The sequence below is a fragment of the Agrilus planipennis genome, unplaced genomic scaffold (genome assembly GCF_000699045.2).
Source record: "Agrilus planipennis isolate EAB-ADULT unplaced genomic scaffold, Apla_2.0 scaffold103, whole genome shotgun sequence".
Taxonomy (NCBI): domain Eukaryota; kingdom Metazoa; phylum Arthropoda; class Insecta; order Coleoptera; family Buprestidae; genus Agrilus; species Agrilus planipennis.
The window spans coordinates 342,776-370,738 of record NW_020438959.1 but is presented as its reverse complement, the minus strand read 5'-3'; the positions used below and the strand labels follow the sequence as shown (position 1 = coordinate 370,738).

The following is a 27,963-nucleotide window of genomic DNA, read 5'->3' as shown; positions in this document are numbered from 1 at the left end:
TTTTATTGAAGGCATCTCGACCCTGCACTATCCTCTGCTTTATATCCCTACTACTCCTTCCGTCCTGACTTATCTGACTTCCTAGATACCTAAAATCAGCCATTTCTTCTAATTTTTCGTCTCCTATCTTTATATTCGCTCTTTCCCTACTTTTTCTTCCGTTGTATATCAGTATTTTTTCATACAGTACTGTTTTGTCAAAACCGCTTCCATTTTATTTAAAGCTATATCCAACTCTTCCTTGCTAGATGCTAATACTGCAATATTATAAACTGTTATTAGAGCATATGAAAATATACAGAGAAATCAATGATATTCGCTGAATTGATTTGCTACTTATAGGTAGTAAAAAACATTTGGAGTACATAAATAACTATTGTTGTATTTATAATTAGCTCATCTTCATTGGTCGGTTAGGTTTTTTAATTTTTTCCTGTCGTTGTCTGCTAAAAGCGAAAAACAATTGCGTCCTGTGTGCGTTTAATAAAATGTTGGCTCGGGCTCTTTGATCCCAATCAGGAGCGTCAATCAGCCGCTACCTCTGTTCGTACCACTGTCTCCCTGTCTCGTTCTCTCGCGTGGCGCGTCTTTTCCGTTTCTAAATTCGTTGCCGTATTTCAATTGGCGTCTTTCGAAGTGCCGCCGAAAAACAAAAGAAGAGCGCTAATGACTTGTGTTTTGTAGTCTTGAACAGAGTTGCATTGTTATGCAGGGAATTTTGGCACCAATTCGCGCAAATGATTTACCGAAGATGCTCCCTAGTTGGGGCAGGTCGGATCGACCACGGCGCGCGGCCAAAGTCAAAGGTGGCTAATAACGTGTGTACCACACGCTGTCTCTTGAACAAACGCTAACTTCACTTTGTTGAATTGTTTTTTACTTTTTTATTCCTTTAGTGCAAGCAAATGAGGCAATTGTAAAAATATTTCTGCAGTAGATTTGCATTTACTAATTTTAATTGAGTATAAAAACATCTGAATGCGAAGTATTGAATCCCTTTAATTGTAGGAAGTGGCAGTAAGGAGTTTTTCATTAGTTTTAGCAAAAAAATCCAAATGTTGCGTACTTAATGATACTTTTACTAATTATAATGAAAACAGTTTGCTGTAGTTAATTAATTAGAGAAAATGTGTAATTGTAGCAATATTGCCCAAACATTTGTGATTTACGTCATGTAGATATGCACCTACCGGAAACCAACAATAGGTAAATTAGACTAAATCTATATCAGAAACTTTTAAAGCATAAAGTGAAAGCTAATTCGGACGAATTGAACATTTTTTAATTAAATAGAAATTGGTTTTACAATTTAACCGAAATATTCGATCATGTTTCTGTATTGTATTGTATAAGTACATAATCGAAATAAATTAATACAGGCAAGTGGTTAGTATGTTATCATCATTACGATAGGGTCATCAGTCCTAAGACTGGTTGGATAAGCATCTCTACTACTTCCTATCCTGAGCTAATCATCATTTTTCCTTAAACCTAGAACGTCCCGCAACCTTAACTATTTGTGAACAGTGATCTAGGTCTACCTCTACTCCTATTAACCCCTGTACCTACTTTTAATATATGTATCTCTAACTAGGCCCCTCATGTCTTCGAATGTGTCCTGCCAACTTATCTCGTCTGTAGTACAGTCGAAATAAGAAGGCGAAGTCCCCAATAAATAATGCACCCAAAGGCATATCGCTTTTCTCGTTCTTACAAACGGAAGATATCCTGTCTTTATTCTCTAGACACGCCTCCTCCACAGCTGCGTCAAGGCCTGCACCTACGTTTAATAACAATCAATCGAATAGAACGAGACGGTTGAAAACGTGCTTGTCTTGTTGTCTGTACGTACATTAAATGAGCAAATTTACAGGATCGGCTTAAGGTAGTAGTCGTGCTACGGTATGGTGAAAAAGTTATTGTAAAATCTAAGATAATTCAATGCAATAATATTTATATAATTCCTATTGTACATCAAAACAGATTGAATGAGTCTACTAAAATTCAGCCATTGTCTTTTTTATAAGAAAATCCAACAATGTTTTCTCTACTTGTTTCTTTCTTTCTTTGAAAATAATTAATAACATTCCAAACAAGTTTTCTACTCTGAGAATTTAAAACTTCTCGGACCATTTCGTTGAAAGTTAACAACAAAAATAACAATAAAAACAACAATAACAACAACAATAACACCAACAAAAACAACGACAACAATAGTTACAACGAAAAAATAACTTAAACGATATATGTAGAGAGATGACTATTCGCACAAATACACCAACTAAATTAAGCCGACCCTGTAAATTTGCCCATTTTCTTTAGGTACAAGTGACAAGACAAGCATGTTACCGATCGTCTCATTTTATTCGAATGATTCTTATGAAACGTAGGTGTAGGTCTCATCGACGCAGCTGTGGAGGAGGCGTGTTTAAAGAATAAAGACAGGATATCTTCCGTTTGTAAGAACGGTAAAAACGATATGCCTTTAGTGTGCATTATTTATTGGGGACTTTGCCTTCTTATTTCGACTGTACTATACTTCCTATCGACTAACCGTTTGCAAACAACTATTTCTTAAGGGCTATTCGACCCTGCGCTTATCTTGAGGTCGTCAGTCCTAAGACATGTTAATCTGCACTATCCTTTGTTTTTTATTTCTACTTCTCCTTTCATTCCGACTTATATGACTTCTAAGATACTGAATCAGTGCAGTCATTCAACATAATAAATTTCGAAAATCTTATTTGGAATCTCGGCCTCTATTACTTTGAACCAGACTATACCTATGAGATGTTACATATGTATAGGTAAGTTTATTGTTCTGCTATTTATATTCAATCAAAATGACCGTACATTAAACGTGTGTTGAATATTCGAATTTATTGCGCCATGCACACAACCGCAAGCGGATTTTTTTTATATCTTCAACTCAAAGAAATTGTTTTCTCCAGAGACGATAATTCTGGGGCACACATTGTAGACGGATATAGTATTTGAAATTTACCGTTGACACGCAATAAAAGTAATAATAACAATATGTACACACATAAGTTTGTTCACATTGCTCCGACTCAAAGGACGATGTTTAACAATGCGGTTTACGAGAGCGAGAAGAGAAAGAGAAGAATCACGTTATTATGTCTTTGCTTACGTTGTCCGATCGGAGATGATAGGTACGACGATGGTGCCCAAGAAATGAAACGGGTTAACGTCTGCGAGAGTTGGATTCCCATGAAACCATCCATTGAAACGCCATAATTATATTTCGTTCACTCAAACTATTATTATTCGTTTTAAAATGTACCTAGGCATGTGATGTATACGACCCTTTACATTTACTCCTAACACTCTTTGTATTGTTGTTGAGCACATGAGTGAACAATGTAGTAAAGAAATCTGATTTTGTTATGGTTTGTATTTCTTATTTGCTTAAATTGTTGTTTGATGTGTATAATTGGTTGCAAATACGCACGAAGGGATCTAGGTTAGGTTGTATGGAATGAGTTAGATTAGACGAGGTTAAGTTAGGTTAGGTTAAGTGTCTTGCTCCACGCACAATTGTCCTGTATCCATTTTGTACACAAGTTACGTACTGGAGAAGCCCGGCAAACATTAGAAAGAAATCATTTATTACAATTTTCAGATTTTCTGATTTTTTTTAAGATATAATGTAGGTAGGGACAAAAGATTAGTAACCTTAGATTTGCAGATGATATAGCAGTATTAGCATCTAGCAAGGAGGAGTTAGATATAGCCGTAAATAAATTGGAAGCGGTATTTACAAAACAGTACTGTATGAAAATAAATAAAAATAAAACAAAAATACTGGTATGCAAGGGAAGAAAAAGTAGGGAAAGAGCGAATACAAGGATAGGAGACGAAAAATTAGAAGAAGTGACCGATTTTAGGTAACTGGGAAGTCAGATAAGTCAGGACGGAAGGAGTAGTAGGATCGAGTCGCCTTCAATAAAAAGAAGACACTTCTATGGTCACGAACGGTTAATTTAGAAATTCCAAAAAGATTCTTAATGGGATATGTTTGAAGCGCGGAGCTGTACAGGTGAGAAACATGGACGTGGGCGCGATGGAAGAGAAAAAGTTTGAAGCGTTCGAAATGTGTTGTTACCGGCGAATGATGAGGATACTGTGGATAGAGAAGGTTCGAAATGAAGAGGTATTAGAAAGAATAGGAGAACTGAGGACTCTATGGAAGTCAATAAGAAATAGGCGAGATAAGTTGGTAGGACACCTTCTCAGGCATGAAGGTCTAGTCAGAAACATATTAGAGGCAGAAACGGGAATTAAAAGGGATAGAGGTAGACTTAGATTAGATTACTGTTCGCAAATAGTTAAGGATGTGGGTTGTTCTAGTTTTAGGGAAATACGAAGATTAGCTCAGGATAAGAAAGAGAAGAGAAGAGGTGGAGTGTCCATTCAGTCTTAGGACTGACGACCTTATGATGCTGATAAAGTAGGTACCTGTAGTTTCAGAAAGTAAAATTTCATATCCCATGCACCTCATACCTTCAAAATAGCACAGAAACTGTATGAACGACTTCAGTTGTCAAAACTCAATTTTCAGCCAACAGCACGCAAGAGCTCGCAGCTTTAGAAAGTTTGTTCTTTTTTTTTGTTATTGGTATGTAGTTATATACTTTTATGTAGTACGTGAATATGAAAAGTAAATTGTTGGAAAAGATTTGACATTGCGAAATAACGACACCTATTACAGACTGGAATATAATCAGAAGAGAGTATTGATAAAGTACTCAATTGGAGATGTTTGTTCACTCCTGCTTCTTGGATATCCGTTGGTTTTGAACGCTATCCTCAGATGTTAAATTGTCATAAGAATTTTACCGTTATTTATGCTATAATCTAAGTTTAATCGCGTGTACATTAATTCCTAACCATTGTCTCTTCTTTGTGTTGTTAATCGACAGGTGTATACGGTAGACATGTATGTGCAGATGTATGTGTATACCTAATATCAGACAGAGGAACGGAAACTGCAATTTATCCGATGTCGTACATGAGATTCCCACTTTATCATTTTCGTCGAACAAAAACAATTCTTTTGTACTGTATATATTTTACCTATCGAGCGTAGGAAGAGATTAGAAGAATGGAGCAACTTCTTTTAAGCCTGGAGTGGCGGTTTTCTGATGAGAGCAAGTGAATTTTTAAATAAAACATACCAAATGGCAGATAAGAGAGATAATTAGAAATGAATATGGGTAAATATTAAGTTATTATTCATAGTTTCTAAGTCGGTCGATAACACCGATCAACGCAGCTGGGATGAGCAGAGACAGATAATTGCTCCGTACAGCCCATAACATTACATTGGAAGTGGCGGATGCTGTATTTTGATCTTTTCAATGCGACATAATACCTAACACCTGAGCAAGTATTTTACGTTGCTCACGACCTACAGTAGTATATATAATTACAATTTTGTCATTGTTTTAGTTGTTAACGCGTTTTCACGATCTAAGATTAATTTGCTATTATTATTGCTATTTAGTAGGGATATAAAGCAGAGGATAGCACAGGGTCCAGTCGCATTCAATAAAAAGAAGTCACTTCTATGCTCGCGATCGGTTAATTTAGAAATTCGAAATGATGAGGATACCGTGGATAGAGAAGGTTAGAAATGAAGAGATATTAGAAAGAATAGGATAACAGAGGACTATATGGAAGTCAATAGGAAATAGACGAGATAGGTTGGTAGGACACCTTCGCAGGCATGAAGGGCTAGTCAGAGTCATATTAGAGGCTGAAACAGGAGTTAGGAAGAGGATGTGGGATATTCTAGTTTTAGGGAAATGCGAAGATTAGCTCAAGATAGGAAACAGTGGAGGTGCGTGTCCAACCAGTCTTAGAATTGACGACCTCATGATGATAATTGCTATTTAAATAGTATAGAGTTAAAGATTTGATAAAAATAGTACATCATTAATAAATAACATAAATACTTATTTATTGCGTTGTTTTATGTGAATTTTTATCATTAGTTTGTTTCAAGCAATGGTCTGCAATAATAAGTATATGGAATGACCCATGAATCACGTTTAATTCGCAAAACCTTTCCCAATCGAAGACAATAAACGGGTTGTTTCTCTCGATTAAAAATAGAGTAATTGGAAAGCCAAACGAAAACGCTAATAAAAAACATGACACGTAATGTTTCGGCAAAATGAGTCAAGTAGTGTTGTCTCTCTCTTTACCTCCGGACGAAAGCTGAATTGAAGAAGGAGACCGGACGACAATCGGGAATCGAGTTAGAGAGAGAGTGGTTCCCAAGTAGGTGGTTCGCGTGCAAGGGTTGCATGTGTAAAAACAGCGTAAACTTTTTTATAATTCCAGCTGTGATAGGTATCGAAAGTTTCACGAACGGGGCCTCTAGGTTTATGACGTCTATATGATAGGGTCGAATGGCGTAGGAAACGCGCCCCTAAGGCCTACCCCATTAATATTAGCCACGATTATCTTTTCATCGATTAGGTCAATCGATAATTATTATACTGAATTCGGTAGGTGCTATCGCAGATCTGACGCAGTTATTAGAACGAATTAGCCCCCTGAGCTTGTTCGCCATCGCAGATGCCGGAAACGGAAAAGGCAACTTCGATTTTCGTACAACTATAATGTAAAATGCCAACCCATTTTACACGTCCAAATCCACCACTGATTGCTACCTTTGAATTGTATCTGCTCTTCAATATTAGAAAAGCATAGATAAAGTTTTAATGAAGGAATATTGTAAATGATAAGTAAATTTGCATCTCCTTACGCAGTCATAGAACCAGAATATATCTGTATTTATATAACATGAGTAGGTATATAGATTTATAATTTAGATATTGTGACTTATCTTCAATGTTAGTTATTCAATTTTCTATATCGAGAGACTGACCGCAAAAATAGGCATAAAATCGTCCGATTCAAGAAGAACATACGATTGGGATGATGGCCATTTTATCTCCTACTTTTTGCGGCTTTTGCCTGATATTTCTTGGGATGCACTAGAGTATACATAAAACGGAAAATCCATTGGATGGGTACAAATAATATAGTAGTATTAGCATCTAGCAAGGAGGAGTTAGAGATAGCTTTAAATAAAATGGAAGCAGTATTGACAAAATAAAAAAAATATACTGGTATGCAAGGGAAGAAAAAGTAGAGAAAGAGCGAATATAAAAATAAGAGACGAAAAATTAGAAGAAGTGGCTGATTTTAGGTATCTAGGAAGTCAGATAAATCAGGATGGAAGGAGTAGTAAGGATATAACGCAGATGATAGTGCAAGGTCGAGCCGCCTTCAATTAAAGAAGTCACTTCTATGCTCGCGAATGGTTAATGTATAAATTCGAAAAAGATTGTTAAAGGTGTATGTTCGGAGCGCGGCGCTGTACGAGTGCGAAACATAGACGGTGGGCGCTGCGGAAAAGAAAGGGTTAGAAGCGTTCGAAATGTAGTGTTACAGGCGAATAATGAGGATACCGGGGATAGAGAAGGTTAAAAATGGAGAGATATTAGCAAGAAAAGGAGATGAGAGAATCTATGGAAGTCAATAAGAAATGGACGAGATAGTTTGGTAGGCCACCTTAGTCAGAGACATATTAGAGGCAGAAATAGGAGTTAAGAGGAGTAGAGGTAGACTTAGATTATATTACGTTTCGCAAATAGTTAAGGATGTGGCTTGTTCTAGTTTTAGGGAAATGAGAAAAAAGGTTAGCTCAGGATAGAAAATAGTGGAGGTGCGTGTCCAACCAGTCTTAGGATTGACGACCTATGACGATGATCAAAATTAATGGACAAAGACAGGTGACACGCTGTGTCTTTAACGTTAAGCTTTTTTAAATTAGCTCTGAAACAAAAAATCACGCCGCTTTAACTCTTACAATTTTGTCTGTTGAAGTGATCACTACCTATTAAAACACAACAAAATCCCAGTTTATTATTCAATGCACGATATTTTCTTTCTATCTGCACCTTGCTTATATACCGAACGACATATAAACAGTCTATTTTTAAAGTTATATGAATTCTTGAAGGCAGACGCGCATATCTATTGATGTCTTCGTGTCAATTATGCGACATTTTTTACGAATGCATATCTAAAATTATATCGCCATAACCCATTTTAGATATGCTGATCAAATGTACCATGCAACATTATTTGTACTTATGTCTTTTTGCGCGTTTATCACACCCTGTGGACTATCGAAGTGCTCACGTAGTAAAAAATTAACAGTGCACTAGAAAATTGCACTTTTCGGCTAAAGCGTGTAGAGAAGTTGAGGTTTTGTAAAATCTCATCCAATATTATTAAGATACCTATCTATTAACGAATGAAAACAAAAAAAGCTACTCCAGTTGGAACTAAACAATTGCATAACAGTGGGCGGATTTAAATATCTTTATTCGGATGAATAGTTGGTTGCATACCTGTGTATTTATTTTAAAGTGTGATTGCTGTGCATTTAAACGGACTCATCTAGTAGACGAAGTTGTGTTCGTCGCAATAACTGAAAGACAGTAAGTGGTAAAGTTTGTTGGCAGGAAGCATCGACATTTTCTTTGATTTGATTCGAAGATAATACGTGACAGGGCCAGTTTGTCATACACGTGCCCACGTCGTGTGTGGCCCACGCCAACGTTGTTTTGAGTAAATTAATAAATTGATTGCCTACTTTTATTAGTCGCATATAACGTACGTACACGTCCCGTGTATGCGTTTGTCACCAATTGACAAAATAAATCTTGTAAAACTTTCACAATCTCGATCCATTGTTACGTATCGCAAATATGACAACCATTAATAATTCGAAATCCGGTCGTTATTAATAACGACGTACCACTGCACTGTGATTTCTCTATGATATACACACAGGTACCTATTGTACGTATATTTTTATTTCGAACACATCTACTTGATATCTCTACGTATTATTCGATACGGTGTATCAATTGCGTAAGTTTTAAACAATGAAACTGTGTATTGTGCGGCTGGTATTTAGTGATGCTGGATATTTATTTAAAAATTGAACAGGATGATCATCAATCATCATCATAGATTTAATTTGAGTTTGAGTAGTTACGCACTAGTTCTTTTCGACGATATGATTTTCCGGATACGGTTCTGTATCGCGAAACACTTGTTAAAGCCGAAGAGTGTTGAAACAACATATTATTCATTTTATTGTTGAGCACCTATTAACCTCCCCGTGGCCAGTGCTGCCAACTTTTCCGGAAATTAATAAATTATGATAAAATTTTAACAACAAAAGGGTACCTTTGTGTCATATAGGGTGTTCCAAACATGGTACTACCCGAGATAAAAATGTTCAGTCTCTCAGAGTCTCTGAAAGCGAGACTCGAGTCTCCGTCTCTCATCGAGTCTCTCTGGTGTCGCTGAGAGAGACTGTCAAAAAAACTGTTTAGCGTCTCTGAACGGGAGACTCGTGTCGCTCATAGAGAGATCCTCATTTCACACCCAGTTTCTGAACGAGAGACTCGAATCTCTGAACGAGAGACTCGAATCTCTCAATAAATGGTGTCTCGGTGAACAAGGTTAAAATTTTTTAAGTTCAACATATTTCAGAGATCCCAGTCTTTCTGAAAGAGACTCGAGTCTCTCAATTTTCCAGTTTTATTGATTCAGTCTCTCTGTGAGACTCGAATCTCTGAATCAACAATTTTATCGTTCGAGTCTCTTATACAGAGACTGTGAGAGATCCATAAAAACACCTAGGCAATAACTGGGAGACTGTGAAAGCCTGTGAGAGACGCTCTGAGACGCTGAGAGACTGGAGAGACTGAAAATTTTTGTCTAGGGTCTTCATTAAAAAATACTGTATTTAGTTATTTTTGTTTTAAGTTTTAACATTAATTAATTGAAGTATTACTACTTAGCACCATGTATCTCTTCATCTATTAAGTACATTCGTACTTATTTACCTTTTTAAAAAAAATGTGTAACTTTCATATTTGTGGAATATCCCAAAATGATATTTGACCAACTNACTTAGCACCATGTATCTCTTCATCTATTAAGTACATTCGTACTTATTTACCTTTAAAAAAAAATTTGTGGAATATCCCAAAATGATATTTGACCAACTATAAATTAAAATAAAATGTTGAAGTTTTTACAGCGACTACAAGAAGAATTTGATAATTTATTAACTTATTTACATTAACACCTAGAAAAATGTTTAAAACGGAAAATGCCTGTGACTATTTTTGTACGAAAACAATAAAAAAAACGAAATTTATATATTTATCTTCGTATTAATCGCTTCTGATGACAGCTGAGAATATTTCAGTAAACAATGTGACATAGTTTAAGTAATAATTATATCTTCAGTAGGTAATAAAAGTAATTGAGGCATTTCACTGAAGGCAATAACATGTAAAAAAGATAGTAAATGGATTGTGAGGTTATGTTTTAAAATTGCTTTGATTTATTAAAGATAAACATAAATCACTCATGCAATTTTATAAAATACTAAAAAAAGATACCTAATCAGGAATTTATTAACTAAATTGATCCACTTGCAATAAAGGCTACATAGGACAACAGGCAAGAGCTTGAGAGATAGAATTAGAGAACAAAAAGGACTTTCGAAAATTAAGCTAAGTCATCGTGACTTTAAAACTGAATTCGCTTCTGTTTTTTTTTATTATTCCATTCGAAAATGATCACTCACTCGAACCTCAAATTTAGTATGTTGTTGATTTTGTTTCTAGCTTGCCTTCCTATTTCTTATATTTGAAGAAGCCACAGTGTCACAAAATATAATTATTGTGGTAACAATTTATTAACAGTAAACGTTGTCGTTATTATTATTAACAAACCAGTGAAAAATTTGTGTTATAAACCGTTAATGGTTAGTGTGCCATCTCTTGGGCGTAATTCGATTTTTTTAAAAATATTTTCCGTAATGCTATTTTCATACATTGTTCTTGTCAATTGTTATTGTTCTCATTAGTACCTTTCAATTTAATCGTTTCATATGATCTCTATAGAAAAATTGTTACTAAACTTATGTAGTTCTAAATTCAGAATAAATTTTTTGTTTCTTCTACAAATTGTATATTTCTTGGGGCTCCCTTTTCCTACCGAATTTGAACTTTTTGAAGATATTTACGCCACTGTTAAAAACCGATTTGAAAGCCTCTTCAGTTATTCCAAAATTATTAACGTATGCGTATGTCAACAAAGTATTAGACCTGTTAAAGAAATTGCACAAGAAACAAATAAAAATAAAACAAAAGAATAAACATTCTGTTTAATTGTTGGCACAATAATTTTGCGAATTATGTTTGTTATTGTCCGATCTCATATAACGTTTACTATTATGCATGTTAAAAAGAACAATTACGCGTTCGTATTTTCTCATAAAACAACCTTAATTTTAGTTTACAGCCTCTAGTTACATGCATGTCACTTCCCGAGCCGTTTGGTGTACAACTAACCGTGTAAGTGCGGTATTATTTCGATAAAGTTTTTTTTTTTTTTTTTAACGGGTCCATTCTCACGAAGTTTCCGAGTTAATAGACCCATTTAACTGAAAATAAAATGTTATCCAGGTATCTTTGATGTTTGTAAATAAAGAAACGACTGTGACCCATGTAAGGGTCAAGCGCATACATTTCTCTCCGCATACATTTTTTTCTTTCTTTTCGAGAACGTGAGAGCTAGACTTATTATGACACGTTCGAAGCTAATTAGAAAATATTTGTATTTTTCTACTAGCAGCTACATTTATTATAGGTGGATCTTATATGATAATAATAATAATTGGGTAGTGACGATTATACGACAAAGTTTCCGTGTTTTATTTTTTTTTTATTGCGATGTTTCTAATATTAGACGCGTTGTACGCTGTCGAGCGATTGTGGCTTATTGTCTCATAGTTGTAAGGAAAGTGAATCATCTGCGGTTTTGGGTTCGTTCCAACATCGGAAATGTATTGGAAGTTGATGTCAATTTCGAAGTATGTGCAGCAATTTTGGAACAGCTACACTTTCTCCACACTTCACTAATTTTAGAATGAGAATGAACAAGAATCAGAAGATATTTCCTTGGAAATCTAGAAGGTCTTGTATCTTATATTGAAACGTTTTCCACCCATATACCAGTTGGGATACATTCTAATAATGAAATCCTCCATAATCAACTTTTACAGTCAATGTTTTTACAATGGCAGGTACTAGCTATCAAAATTGTTAGGTTGTGTTAAAGCTTATTGCTAAAGGACAGCAGCATCGAATTCTAACAATGAAATTCTCTATAATCAACTTTTACGGTCAATGCTTTTAGAATGGCACTATATGTTAAAATTGATAGGTTGTGTAAGATCTTATTGGTTAAGGACAACAGTTATTACAATCTATTTGGGTTGTATTGTCGTCGAACTCTAACAATTAAATCCTCGATAATCAACTTTTACAGTCAATGTTCTTCGAATGACATGTACTATATGTCAAAATTGTTAGGTTGTGTAAAAGCTTATTGCTAAAAGGAGAGGTTCCGTTGGGATTGTTTTGGCATCGAATTCTAACAATGAAATTCTCGATAAATTGTTAGGTTTTGTGAGATCTTATTGCTTAAAGACAACAGTTACTAGAATCCGTTTGCGTTTTTTTGGTGTCCAATTCTAATAATTAAATCATTCATAATCAACATTTACAGTCAATGCTTTTAGAACGGCAGGTACTAGCTGTCAAAATTGTTAGGTTATGTAACAGCTCATCGCTTTCCATTTAAGACTATGCTTCATGCTAAATATATTATCCTCCCTGAAAATATTTAAATTCAGAGCATATTCTCTTGAACTAATTCAGTAAGCAAACAAAATATTTAATTTTGCAGACTTTGTAAGGTTTTTGGCATATGGTGGTTACGATTTTTTCTGATTTACAATTGAAACAACTGTTCCTAGCAAATCGCATAATAAAACGCCCATGCACATCGTGCTAGGATCCAATATCGGCAGGAAAATCACGCACAAAAACCAGTAGCAGTAGATGCTGTCATATGTACGTGTTTTATGATGTCGTAAGAGACATTAAAAAATTGTGTCAATGCTGGTAAAGAACAATGGCGACAGGAGACAGTGTACAGTACAAAATTAGTTGCATAAACATTAATAATTCCAGCAATAAAAGTGTTATTAGTTGGAAAGCGTGGTAGCGGAGCCGCAGTAAAATTTCGACATAAAATCCTGCTTTTGACCGTCTACAAAATTTTCAGATTGGAAACAGAAACTGCTACAAAAACCCCCGCTCAAGGCTCTCTGCGCCTCTCTCATTCTAACAACTGAAATGCATTCAGTACAAAAAATTTTAATGTTAGAAATAAACCCCGAATGCTACCGAATAAATATTCATTGCACCAGAATGCAGAATTTTTCGCGTATTAAGGCAGCTGCTATTTTGTTTTGAGTAATAAAAAATTTAAATTTACATTAAATGTCTAAAGGAAACTGTAACCAGGGGACATAGTTAAATTTTGTTGACAGTACATCGAGCTACACAGAATTAGTTGTTAAAAATTAATAAATGAATCGTTGTTACGATAGACAAACGGAATGAAACTAAAGGAAGCATTTACTTTTTTAACTGAATAAGATCGAACAAATAATTTTATTGATGCAAAATCAACATCAATCATTTTATATCGAAATACGAGGGTGGTTCAATAAGTACCCGTGTTTGAAGACAGAGGACGTTCCTGAGGGAAATTGGTGTTGTCATCGTGTGCTGCCATTTATTAAACCACGCCAAAANGGGAGAAGTATATCTTTATAAAAGGTGACTATGTTGAAAAATAAAAAAACAAATTTTAAAAAAAAGGTGTCTTCGTTTCTAACACGGGTACTTATTGAACTGCCCCGGTATTTACAACCCCATTTCGTTTCCGATCTTTACACATTGTAATAAGAGAAAGAAATGGAACGATAAAATTGTTAATTCAGAGATTCGAGTCTCTCACAGAGAGACTGAATGAATAAAATTGAGAGACTCGATTCTCTCGTAGAAAGATTGGGATCTCTGAAATATGTTAAACTTAGAAAATTTTAATTAATGTCTATCGAGACACCACTTATTGAGAGATTCTAGTCTCGTTCAGAGATGCTAAACAGTTTTTTTGACAGTCTCTCGACAGTCTTCTTCAGCGACACTAGAGAGACTCAATGAGAGACGGAGACTCGAGTCTCGCTCTCAGAAACTCTGAGAAATTGAACAGTTTTATCTCGGGTAGGTACGATAAGTGGTGATTTGGCAGGTGCTGATATCAATTTGGAACTTCAAATTCCATGGATCATGACATTGAACTCAGAAAACAATATCGATACAATATTTTAGATTATCTATTTCCAAGGGATTTAGAATCTTTTGGGCTTTCTTCAATTAAAGAATTAGAAGACATTCATGGAATATCTCTTTGTTCCCTTTTTAAGCTTCTAATACTGGCCAATGTGGAAAACTTTCATTCACCATTTTATATAATGTTTGATCGGTGATACTAGCAAAACTTAACGGCAAATGTATTTTGAATTTTACAAATAGGAAATGCGTTTGGAAAAGTATTTTAAATAACATACAAATTGCTTTTCTAAAAAAAGTGCTTAAATGCGAGATAAAAATACATTGCATTTTAAACGCAAGTGTCTCGAATAAACCACATCTCTGGTTACAGGACATACAAAGACTTATATCTACCAACCTACAATTCTTACTTTTATCGAATTTTGTAAATTAAATGTGAGTTCTATATCCGGTTGATAATTTCAGTCATTCCTTTTTGGATTGATTCGTGAAGAGTAAGATGATGACGTAACGGTAATCTCTCAATAATTTTCCACCAGTTGTAGTGCAGTAGCCAAATCCTGTATTACAGTTAGATTCTGCCATTAAACTACGCTGTGGTCAGTTAACAATTTAGTTTTTTGATTGTTAATTAGTAGATCAGTAAGAACGTTAAGAATCTGCAGTTCATTTGTTTTTTTGGATACTGTTGGATGCTGATTTTCAATTTTTTCGGACAAAAGATTTTTCTCGATCAACAAAAAGTACTCATATTTATTGACTTAGAGGCAAATAAGGAGCAGGTATATCATAAAGGAGTTGAAGCAGATAATAGAAGCGAACTGAGGGGTAAATATACTAAATAAACATCCGTATGTGCTGAGCTCTTTTATGGCAAGTTGTCTAATGCTTTTGAGGATCGTAAAAGCGCAATTGTAAAACAAAGGTTAATTAAACTCCTATTCGCGCAAATGCTTATCTGGTATTACCTTAAAAAAGTCATTAGTTTCGTTTTAAAGGCAGCTTTTGTTTTTCGTTGAGTTTCACATGCAATTATTATCAGTGAGGATCAAAGTAAGCTCGGTCTTTCGTTTAAAACCCAGAAAGAATTGCTAATACGCTGTGAGAAAAACTATCGTTGCAAAGAACGTTTTATTGCATTTTATAAAAAGCATGTAACCAAGATGTTTTATCGGTTTTCACTTAAACCATGGACGCTCAAAGGAAACGTAATAATACCTGGAAAACTGCAGCTTATACTTCGCATATGAGTAAGAGAAAAAGAACCAGACCAAGGCATTCTTTACTCAGTTTTAATTCAATCGTTTTTGTTATAATGGTTTAGAACGGTTTAAACGTTTGCAGTAAGTGAAAATCTTCATTAATTCGGAAAATATTTTGCACAGAATGTTTTCAATATATTCCAGCAGATTTGACCATCGATTACGAATAATATGGGGACAGAGTATAAACTAGTGGGATGGATGTATGGTCTATATTTATCCAGTAATTCACAATTAAAAATTAACCAATCAAAACGTATTGCATGCGGAAATAAACGAATTCAAAGCTAGGAGTTGGACAAAACTGATACGTTAAGTCAGTGGTTTCCAATCTGTGGAGTGCGCTCCCCCTAGGGAGGCGCGAGACTGTTGCACGGGGGGCATGCAGCTGTTTCCTAAATATCATTTTCGACCACGACGATTTATTTTTCACAGACATACCCACAGAATGTTTTCAATATATTCCAGCAGATTTGACCGTCGGTTACGAATAATATGGGGACAGAGTATAAACTAGTGGGATGCATGTATGTTCTATATTTATCCAGTAATTCACAATTAAAAATTAACCAATTAAAACGTATTGCATGCGGAAATAAACGAATTCAAAGCTAGGAGTTGGACAAAACTGATACGTTAAGTCAGTGGTTTCCAATCTGTGGGGCGCGCTCCCCCTAGGGAGGCGCGAGACTGTTGCAAGGGGGGCATGCAGCTGTTTCCAAATTAGAAATTTTATTGCCATTTGTAACGTATTGCCTATGTGAAACCGGTTTTTCTACAGTAGCTGTCTTAAAAACAAAGTATCGATCTCGCCTAGTGATTGAAAAAGAACTGAGAACTGCGATTTCTTTTCAATGATACCACGGTTTGAAAAAATTTGCGCTAAAAAACAAGCTCAACCGTCGCATTAAATTTTTATAATGTTGTAATTGTTAGAAAAATTAAGGGGGCGCAACAATTTTTTTTTCAAAGGGGGGCGCAGGTACAAAAAGATTGGAAACCACTGCGTTAAGTGTTTGAATTGTGCCTTTTTAAGGTTATTACGAAAACAATCTGTGTGTACACCTGGTCTCTACCATTACCATTTGATACAATAAAACAATTGAATTCCTACCTTTCTTTGGTATCAGAGACTTCAACAGCATGATGGCGTTTTCGTCGACAGCCCAGGCGTGCATTTTTCTATAGCTATCCCGTCCTTTCTCAGTCAGTTTGTCCCACGGTTTGGGTTTCGATAACAGCTCCGAAACGGTCCCCTGGGATAATCCGAGAACATATTTCGCAAACAGTCTTTGGCCGATATTGTTTATGGACAGAAGTTCTCTCACTCGCCTCGAAATGTTCAGTGTGTCTAAATTCTGGGAGGCATACTTGTCCATATTGTACCTCAGCATCTCCTGCAGTCGGGCTTCCATGGGATCGCCTTTAGGTATCAGGCTCTCTCCCAGTCGTCCCACCATCGTTCCCGGTGCCATTCCCAAATCGTCCGAGAACCTGTACGGCGATCTGTGATCGTCGAACCTGTACGGACTCTTCAGACTGTCATCGGATCGGAGAAAGTTGTTAACCGCGCACATGGTGGCAGCAAGGGGCAGGTTGTTGTTGCTGACATGCTGGTTGTTGTTATCCTCAGGGCTTTTCGGACTGCCGTTGAGAAGGGGTTCCACAGGGCTCGATCGGGGGCCCAATGCCGCTTCCGCCGGCTGTGGGGTGGATGCGGCACTCTTTTCCGTCGAATCCGCGGCCACGGGAGTCACGGCTTTCGATGGTGGTGCATCTGTGGACGGTGATGACGGAATTATTCGATTGTTGAGTGTTATATTTTCGATATTTCGTCGCCAAGTAGCGGCGATCTCTTCTCCAAGGATTGATCCGAAAGTTTCGACGTTGTGAAATAGAGGAGGAAGGGCCAAGGACGAAGGCGGTGTCGCGGAAGTGGTGGGTGGTGAGGTGGTTGAGTGATGTGGTGTTGATGATGGAGCAATGTCGTCTCCTAGAATCGAAACAATGATAAGTGGGAGACATAGAAGATCATGAAAAGGATCATCGATATAAATATGTACGTAAATTGAAGCAGGTCGGGGACACCAAAAACTAATAATGATAAGCATACTCAAAAGGATTAGGAAATGAAATGAAATAAGAAATGAATTGTCTATATACCTGGTCTAAGAGAAAAGTGAGCTAAACTATTTAAGCTTATAAACAAGAACTCATGTTCAGTTTAATGTTTTATTTGTAGTTGGTTGCATATGATTTATGTTAATTGGTCGCTTTACAAAGTTAACAACAACCGAAAGAAAACATTAACGCTAATAAATTAATTTTGTAATGCTTTCCCGTTTAGTTCTCGGTATTTTGGATGGTGTAGCGTGGTAGAAGAAGAGGAACATCTAAATCAGCGTTTAGAGTCGCCACGTTAATGATTTATCGGGCGGGTCGCGTGTCCATTTTACTATCTGTAGAAAAAAAAATGGATTCTAGGAATCTGTTAAATTTAGTAACGCGCTTGTTCAAGTTGTCAGGTGCGCGGACAATATTTTGGTTGGAGTAATTAATTTCTTAAAAATGCGGCCCTGCCAGGCGCACTCGCATACGCGGCTACTTAAGTAAACTCGGCCATTATGTGCTCTAACATTCGGAAACAGATTTATTAAACCTATACTCGCTGTTTACCGAGAAATTTCTTCATAACAGGAACTTTTTCGAATCCTGCTACTTGTTTCATTCCCAAACCATATTGTACTTTAATGTTTTAAAAAGAATTGGCTCTTGTTGGTACAGTTGTATTTAACGTATTATGTGAAAAATGTAGGAAGCAATAGATGCGTATCGTTGTAACGTATGAATTACCGCTAAAATTAAGAATTCTCTAATTAATGGCCACAATGGCCCCGATAAGATCTCGGAGTCAAGATGGCGTCCTCCGAATCGAGTCAGTGTTCGTTACCCACATAGCTGTTAGGTATCAGTTTTAATTTGATTTTTTTTTTAATTGCTATTCCTAACAATAAATCAGGATCGGTGAACCATGATAGTAACAGGAAGTCGATTTGCTGATGGACTCGTCTGATACAACAATTATTTTCGAAGCACCACATAAATCGCAGGAGGCCAACAGCCAACTGGATAGTACTCGATCTCATTGCAGCAACTGTTTTTTGTGTTGTTCTCGTTCACGGTTCTATGGCTCTATGGGCGATGGTACGAGACCAATGCGCCGCCATTTTGAAGATTCACCGTCATGGTTCATCGTCACAAGAGCCGTACGTACAATTACAGTACTTGCTTCGTATTATTGAAGGTTTCTCATCATAAGGGTGATGTTATAAACATATTTAGATAGAAGGTGTTTCACCAAAACGTAATTCTGATGAGAGACACAATATACTTTATACGTTTTGCGTATTGTAATATATTATTTTAAGTGCAACTCATTTTATTTTTTACATTTTTTTTAGGATAACCTACGTACTAATAATCTCGAAATAAAGACAACTAACCGTAAAGTTTTTACAATTTAAGTATGTCTAAATTGAATGAATTGTTAAACTTGAAAACAATGAAACATCAATTACAAAATTTCACTCCATCTGATGCAGTTTCTATTTTCAGTATTTTTTTTCTATAGAATAACGAATTAGAGAGTGAAAGATAAAACAAATGACCTGTAGGTATTTCAAAGTGAAACAATCCATTGGTTCCTAATCAAAGCAATGCTTTCTTTTATGTATAATTGATAATTAACTGCAGTAATCAACTATCAACTCACTTTTACACAAATCCTTGACAAATGATTTGAAAGAGTTGGGAAATTGGACTGAAACCACTACAACTGTTTATGACTAAGAAACTAAAAGTCAATCAGCTAATAAACCGTAAGTCTTCATATCATTAAATCACTTGACAAAAAGAAAAGAATCCAGAATGGTGATTATGTCAATAACTTTTAGAGATTGGCGTCCCATTGGTTTCTTTATATCACTTAGGCAAATGCTAGGACAGTAACATTCCACAGATAATCATTCACTCTGTGGTTTCAATGGATCACTCAGGCAAATGTTTGGACATTAATATTCCACAGATGATTATTCACTCCGTGGTTTCCTTGGATCACTTAGGCAAATGCTGGGACAGTAATATTCCACAAATAATCATTCACTCTGTGGTTGCTTTGTATCACTCAGGCAAATGCTGGGACAGTAATATTCCACAGATAATCATTCACTCTGTGGTTTCCGTGGATCACTCAGGCAAATGCTGGGACAGCAATATTCCACAAATAATCATTCACTCTGTGGCTGCTTTATATCACTCAGGCAAATGCTGGGACAGTAATATTCTACAAATAATCATTCACTCTGTGGTTTCTTTATATCACTCAGGCAAATGCTGGGACAGTAATATTCCACAGATAATCATTCACTCTCTTCTGTCTTTATTTCGAACGTCTAATCTCTCTCACCCCAACCACCACCCACTCATTCCTACAAAGAGACTGAGGGGCGCCTTCCGCTTTACTCTCCAGTGTAGTCCGGTGGGATTACTCGCCCACCAGAATTAGTAGTTAGTGGAAATGAACAACCCCAAATGTTTCTTTTCGTTTCCCTCTACAATTTGTTGCCGCTTTCCGATCGTTTTTTAATGGTTTCTCTCGTTTTGCGTCTCTGTTTCGTTCGGCATTTACGTTACCGTTTGAGAAAAGTTAGTTAATAGGTACGTTACTTAATTGCATGAAATCTTTGGGAACTATCAATTTACTATTTGAAACCATTAACAATCGCCTTTCGGTCGCACAAGCAAGAGCGAGCGAGGTCAGTTGCAAAAGTCCAAAGAAAAATGATTCGAAAACGGTCGTTTAATACAATAAGCACCATGTGAAAATGCCAGAGATGCCAACAACAATAAAACTTCGCGGTGGCTCAATAATTCGAAGAGTCGAATATGATAATTATAATTGTATCCGTGTGTCGGTTGGTGTGTGCGTGCGTGTACGTGTCTTGTTCCACTTTTTTGAAATATCGGCCGCGTGGGAACGGGCACCTTAATAAACAACTATTATAATTGAATTGCAACAATAAAATGGCGTGTTGTATATTAGTACAACTATACATATACATATTACTAGCAGGCCATGGTCGTCGGAATACGAACTTAGAACAGACACACGAATAACAACTGCGGACAAATATTAGTTACGTATAACCGAGACACATACATACTTTGAACAATGTATTTTAAACTTGTTTATAGACAATTACAGACAACAAAGGTGTACACAATGATCCAGAGATGTAGACTGCACACATGGTACACGCACCATTGAGACTGTCATTAAGAAGGAAATGAAAATTAATAAATACGAACATAGCATATAATGCTTTTGTTCCTGTTTTTATAAAACATATATATATATATATATACATGTCCAGAAAATATTGCCTAAAATGTACTTATCTCGTCCTACTCCGAGGATAAGTGAAANTGGGTAAAAAATTCAGAAATGAATTTTCAGAATAATATTTCATATTAAACTAACTCACTTCTAAAAGATATCTAAATTATATGTATGTTTAATCATAGTATATTCAGTATATAGTTACATTAGTTCGACGGATCGTTAACCTTGTAGGTCGGTTGGTCGTGGTTGTTGTTGTCACCTCTCGTAGTTTAGTGGTCAGAACATTGGTGCGTAAAGCCAAAGGTCCCGGGTTCGATTCCCGGCAGGGGTGTCACAACAGCAACAATTTTTCCCTCATTAATTTGAGGTAGTTTGTAGTGGGTAAATTAAAAAATCGAAAAAATGATTTCAAATTAATATTGTATATTAAACCACTATTAAGTAACTAACAATGTCATAGGATTTCATATATTTAAAATACGTAAATTGTTAACAGTAACAAAAGCGGGCTATGATTAGACGATTGATACTTGTTTTTTGCTGTATCTGTTTAATTGTTAGCAGTGACTCGCCCATTTCAGTTGTTAACAGTAGCAAAAGCGAGCTATGATTGGGTGATTGACAGTTGCTTATTGTAGCAAGCTTTTATTTTAATTGTTAGCAGTGTTTAGCAGTGACTCGTCCTTTTCAATTGTCAACAGTATTACAGTATTAATAGCGAGTTATGATTAGATAATTGACACGATTGTAGCAAGTTATTACTTTAATTGTTAGCAGTGACTCGTCTGACTCAATTCCTAACAGTGATCCGCCTTCTTTAATTGTTAATAGTATTAAAAGAGCGCTATGATTGGACGATTGACACATGTTTACCGCAGCAAGCTATTATTTTAATTGTTTGAAGTAATTTTCATCTGATACCTAGTAACAACGCATGCTACGATTGGGCGGTTTATTTTAACTTTTAACACAACAATTAACAAAAAAGGTGAATGCGTTTTCTATCGTTTTAAAAGTATAATTAAGAATCATTATAAGGGCAATTAATTTGTTACGGCATCTTTATAAAATATATTTCTCAAAATGAATGTAATTAGTGAAACATAATTTACAAAAACAAATTAAACTTTGGATTATATGTGGGACGGGATATCGGATAAAGTTGGGGACAATTTTTGCGATTAAAGCGATAAGAGATTTGTATGACTTAAATTACGCAATTGTTGGAAGTAATTTTGAGTATAAAGGAATTACATAGTAATTCAAAATTTTGATAATTAATTTGATTGACAAATGTTGTATGGGTAAAACACAAAAAAATTAAAAAGAATTTCGCATGTTCTTTCCTGCAAGTAACGCAATTCAAGTCACACAATAAAATACTTAATTCATCGTACCTTCGATTTCTTGAACAGGACTTTCATCCAAATTTTCAGATTGTTGAGGTAAATTCTTCGATCTATCGATCAGCTCATCAACTGTTTTGCTACTGGGATGGCTGGCGTTGAACGAGACTGATTTTAATAAACTGCAACAAAGTGAATAATAAATTAAGGAATACTCACTTCTTTGTTTATTTTTATACTAGAATATATAGTAGTTATGATATATTAATTAATATTCTACCTAATTTTATGACAGAATCCAACTGGAATTTCAAATATTAGAAAAGCAAATTCTTACGAAAAAAATTTTTTTTTAATGCCTTAACGATGAGTTACACAGTTTGAACAATGGTTTTCAATGTTTTTCTATGACAAGACTATGAAGACAACAACCCGGTTAGAATCAGAACTGTGTTTCATCACTATTTGTTATAACAGCGAGATAAGGTTTAAAATTGTCCAATAACATTCTGTAAGAGTAGCATTTGAAACGGTATCTAAATATTTGCAGTGCGATAAATTTTTCACCTGATGATGATGCCTTATCTCCTACCAATGAACATTATTATTGGATGATATCACTTTATTAAGGTGGCAACTGATAACGAAAAAAAAATTATGTGTTCAAGTAATGATTCCGTTGGTTGCTTTGTCCATCTACTTCACGTATCGAGTAATGCTAGGAAATAGTAATCAGCAAAAACAGCTTTGACCTTGCATATTTACTAAGGTCAAGATTTAGCTATGGTCGTAATACCAAGGCCAGGAGCAAGACTTTTTCCATGAAAAATAACGATAACAAAAACTTTTCTAAACTTGTGCTATACTACAGTACTGTATGAAAATAAATAAATGTAAAACAAAAATACTGGTATGCAAGAGAAGAAAAAGTACGGAAAGAGCGAATATAAAGATAGGAGACGAAAAATTAGAAGAAGTGGCCGATTTTAGGTATCTAGGAAGTCAGATAAGTCATGACGGAAGGAGTAGCAGGGATATAAAGCAGAGGATGCATGTTTGGAGCCCGGCGCTGTACAGGTGCGAAACATCGATAGTGGGCGCGGCGGAAAAGAAAAGGTTAGAGGCCTACGCAATGTGGTGTTACAGACAAATGATGAGGATGTCGTCGTGGATAGAGAAGGTTAGAAATGAAGAGGTATTAGAAAGAATAGGAGAATAGAGGACTCTATGGATGTCAATAAGAAATAGGCGAGATAAATTGCTAGGACACCTTCTCAGGTATGAAGGTCTAGTCAGAGACATATTACAGGTTGAAACGGTAGTTAGGAGGAGTAGAGGTAAACCTAGATTAGAGTACTGTTCACAAATAGTTATGGATGTGGGCTGTTCTAGTTTTAGGGAAATGCGAAGATTAGCTCAGGATAGGAAAGAGTGGAGGTGCGTGTCCAACCAGTCTTAGGGCTGGCGACCTTATGATGATGACTATACGCTTGTAAAAAGAAGCACTGAAGAAGAAAGACCAGGGCGCAACATCGAAAAGCAAGATCAAGACGGGGAGTAAATGTGCTAGGTAGAAACCAAGACCAAAAATATGCTAGCCTTGTAGTTTTGGAGTTTCTAGTTTAGGGTTTCTTAAAGTTCTGAGGAAGTTCTAAATGCGGATTCGGGCACAGCGTCAGAAATTACGACAGGAATTGCTACTCTACCGTTTTTATTCCGCTTAGCTGCCAATTTTGTTGAATTAGTTGATCATAATAGTCATTTACGTACCTGTTTTCCCTTTTGATTTCGTCGTAGTCTCTTTGCGTGTCGAGTTTGGCCTCTAAGCGTGCGATGTGTTGGCGTTTCTGTTCCAGTTCTTCTTCTAATCTCGAAACTTGTGACACGGACGACTCCTGTAGTTTCGTTATGCTGAGTCGTAACCGTTGGACTTCCTCCAAAAGCTGAGTAATCTGCAACGAACAACAAAAATTAGTCGACGCACACAATCCCATCGGAATAATTTTTCATTGTAAATTGCCGTGAACGGCCACGCTTTACACAATAAAATTGCGATGAATTTTTGTATCGCGGCCAATCTGACGGTTGTTGTAATTAAAAACGCGGACGATGTATCTATTGAAACTTAACGTTTCACTGCGCTCCTTCAAACGAATTAACTCTTTTAAAAATTTCTTCAAATTTAAAACTAATCGACCAATAAATGATTTCATTTTATTAAAAATCATTTTTTGCCTGCAGCTTTCCTTGCATAGGTAGACATCCAATCTTATCCTTTGGAAATGGGTCATTGTATTGAAGCTCCCTCATTTTAATCCCTTTTTCTAATAATGAAAATTATCTTTAAGTTGACCGTGTTTATAGTAAAAACAATAACTGGTTTTACAAATAACATCACATTCTATCACTGTTGGTATTAATTATTCTAAATTTTAACCTTCAACTAATAGGAAATAATACTCTACATCCGGTAGCTATTTTTAGGACTCCATATTTCTAATTGATCATTACAGAATGATACAAATTAAATTAAAAGAACATTAAGTTTTAGTCGGTAATATATCGAAACCATTAGAAGCGGATCAGGATTTCGAATTTATTCGTTCCCATCTGCACTTCAAGTCCCTTTGAAACGTTTAGTTTACTGAGTGATTGATGAAAGGGTCGGGCAACCCATTCTGCGTTAGACAGTGCATCCATCTAGCGAGGTGTGACCAAATCCATGCATCGATTAGGGTGTTAGGGGTTGACGCGTGTGATTGCAGAGACAGAAGGTGTGGGACGTCTGATCGGTCAACACGTCGTAGCGGGTGCTTAGTCTATAAAATTATTGAGTTCTTTGTTGCAAATGAACGCCTTTTAAGATAATACATGTACCCTGGATCACAATTACAATGGTCAGGGCCAAGTTATTATAAATATTCCAAGGAAGGGTAGAAATACATATATGAGTACAAGCACGAGCCAACAGCAAACAGGTCAGATCTGATCGGGGTTTTTTGAGATGTTTCGTTTAATTTGTTGTTATCTTTATTTCGACTCTACTATTATATTTTGATTAATTTCATTTTTTATTAACCTATAATAAAATTCATATAGACATATATTTTGCTATTGTCTACACGCAACAAGTAACTGACACCGCGATTCTTTCTTTATTCGTATAATGATAATGAATCCCTAATAATATATCCCTAATAAATAAAATAAGAGTCTTAAGCCGGCGTATTACATAGCGAATACCAATAGATGGCGGTGTACGGTCCATATCTTGATATTAAAAGAAACAATCATTTCTATTATATCTAAATGGTATCTATAGAATTCAAAACGGTTTACTGCTTAATTTATGAAAACCATTAGATGTAATTGAAAGGATACAAATGTGTTTCCTATTATAAAATTATATTAATGGCGCAATTAATTAGAAAGACGCCGTCGTACATATTTGCAAAACATCGTCATATTTGCTAGTTAACTTTTACTGAAAAAAAGAAGAAAAAATTAAACACGTATGTTTAAAGAAATGTGTAATGTTAATAAATTAGCTTTCTTTTGACATTTTCCTGTTAAATAAAAATTATGAGTTATACAAACGCATTACCATGAGAGTAACCACTTCCGTTGAATATGTTAATTGTAAGCGCATTATACACCTTTTAGGTATATAAATCAATAGCATATCTCGGCGTTTGCCAGAACACCATTTTATAATTACGCATTTTCTGGCACCGTTGCACATCTTCCTAAACTATTTGTAAATATTCTGCTACGTGCATTGACAAAAAATGAACATGTGGCACATATATGAATGAGTTTAGAAACTGCGAAAGCTTAAAATCATGTAACAGTTTTGGAACGAGATACGTACAGCAATCTCCTACACTTTATGCAATAAAAAATTGTAGGTACTCCCACAAATTTTAAAATTCTGCAAAAATATCATTTTTACATAATCCTCCCATTCCTTCGGATATTACAAAATTTACTAAGGAAATTGTAAAGTTCTAAAATATAGTAAGGAGTCATACTACACAGTTCAAAATAATCGATTGTGTAGGAAGTTCTGGGGTGTAGAAAGAATGGCAACTACTTCGATGAAAAATGTAGACAGTGATGGTTGTTGAACCACTAATAAAACAAATATCAACAGCTTATTACTACGCTGTTATATATAATGGGCACATTGGGATAACAATTAATTAAATAACTACTTTGTTCATCGCTGATAGTATGTAGTACTATTTAAAGTACATTTCGACGTAGTATTAAGAACACAAAATGCAAAAGAAAAACTCGAACAACACGAATATTGAAACTGATGGAATGCGGCATTGCAATGTTGCATTTCCCTGCCAGGGCTGGACTGGCTGCTAGAAAACAGTGGACTTTCGGACCACAAAACGTTTGCTTAATTTTCTTGTTTTGTAGTGTCTTATTACTTCCTGCAAGCTTGCTACTTATTTTGAGTGTAACAAGGTTCACTAGTACAATTGGCTAAATTCTTATGGGTAGATTTGTATGGTATCGGCTGTCAATTTGTTTTACAATGGGAAACTAACTTATTCATGATGCGGTATAGCTACCACAAGGTGTTGATGTTCTTGATAGACGTTCATCTCGATTTCTTTCTCATGGGATCTCATGATCCTCTCTTAGTAAGAATATCGACTTATGTATTTAACTGAATACACTGCGTAGTATTACCCGAAAGAGACACACAATCAAGCAAAACAAAAAGTTGTTTTTGCTGAAATTAAAAAGTTCAAGAATTTAGATGTTCAATAAAATTAAATCCAAAAACGCCTTAAGGTATCGTATATTTGCGATTGTGTATTAGCATTAAAGACTTCTAATACTCCGTAGTTTGTTTGCGGAGGGTTTTAAACAGAGTGTAGATTCGCATATAACGTTTGGCAAAATACGCGAACGTATACTTAAAGTTATTGGCAAATTTAAAGTTCAAATTAGGAGGGATGTCGAAAGAACCCTTTCATTAATTACCTGGTTGAAAGCATCTCACGAGGTAGATTGCCTGCAACCATCGATGAATACACACATGTACATGTATACGTGTCTTGTGCTCTTATACACATTTTCCATGAAAAGCTACGACGAGGATTAATGTTTTTATATACGGGAAGTATCGATTTTGTTTCTTAATTACTTCTAGCTCGTTTTATTGAGCTTCCTTCAAGCTAAGGTTCATATATTATTAAAAAAAAATGGATAAACATATGAGAAAATCTTAATTAACAATAAGTAAATATCGAATCACCCATAAAAGGTTTAGTTACCTAAGACGCGCCTCGACTGTCTCTATTGGGTTTCGGAACGCGTCTTAGGCTTAGGTTTATTTAATAATTTAAATCAAAGTACGTATTTATATGAATGTGATCACATCAAAATTTTAAATAAATTAAGAATGTGTTGTTATTAAAATTAAACATATATCTCCATTGAACGTGTAGATGATATCAAAATCTGTCTGTGATTAACATGGCTTTAGAAATTTTAATTAATTAAATTTCCTCTTGTCTACCAAGCGCATGGCTTTTTACCTAGAAGCAATATTTTTACGAATGCCTTGTATTAATTTATTTTAAGGC

General features: G+C 35.5%; 1 protein-coding gene across 4 annotated transcripts in view; it reads right to left on the bottom strand.

Annotated features, from left to right (window-relative positions):
- The window catches only part of LOC108736742 (homeobox protein cut), a 181,989-nt gene that overhangs the window by 15,028 nt on the left and 138,998 nt on the right, over positions 1-27,963 (bottom strand). For 3 of the 4 annotated variants that reach the window (XM_018469292.2, XM_018469293.2, XM_018469295.2), the window contains 3 exons: positions 24,125-24,306; positions 22,406-22,536; positions 16,722-17,600 (listed from right to left, as the gene is read on the bottom strand). In XM_018469292.2, coding sequence (XP_018324794.1) covers positions 16,722-17,600; positions 22,406-22,536; positions 24,125-24,306 — 1,192 coding nt within the window. The remainder of the gene's footprint in view (positions 1-16,721; positions 17,601-22,405; positions 22,537-24,124; positions 24,307-27,963) is intronic. The other variant, XM_018469294.2, reaches the window with a different exon arrangement.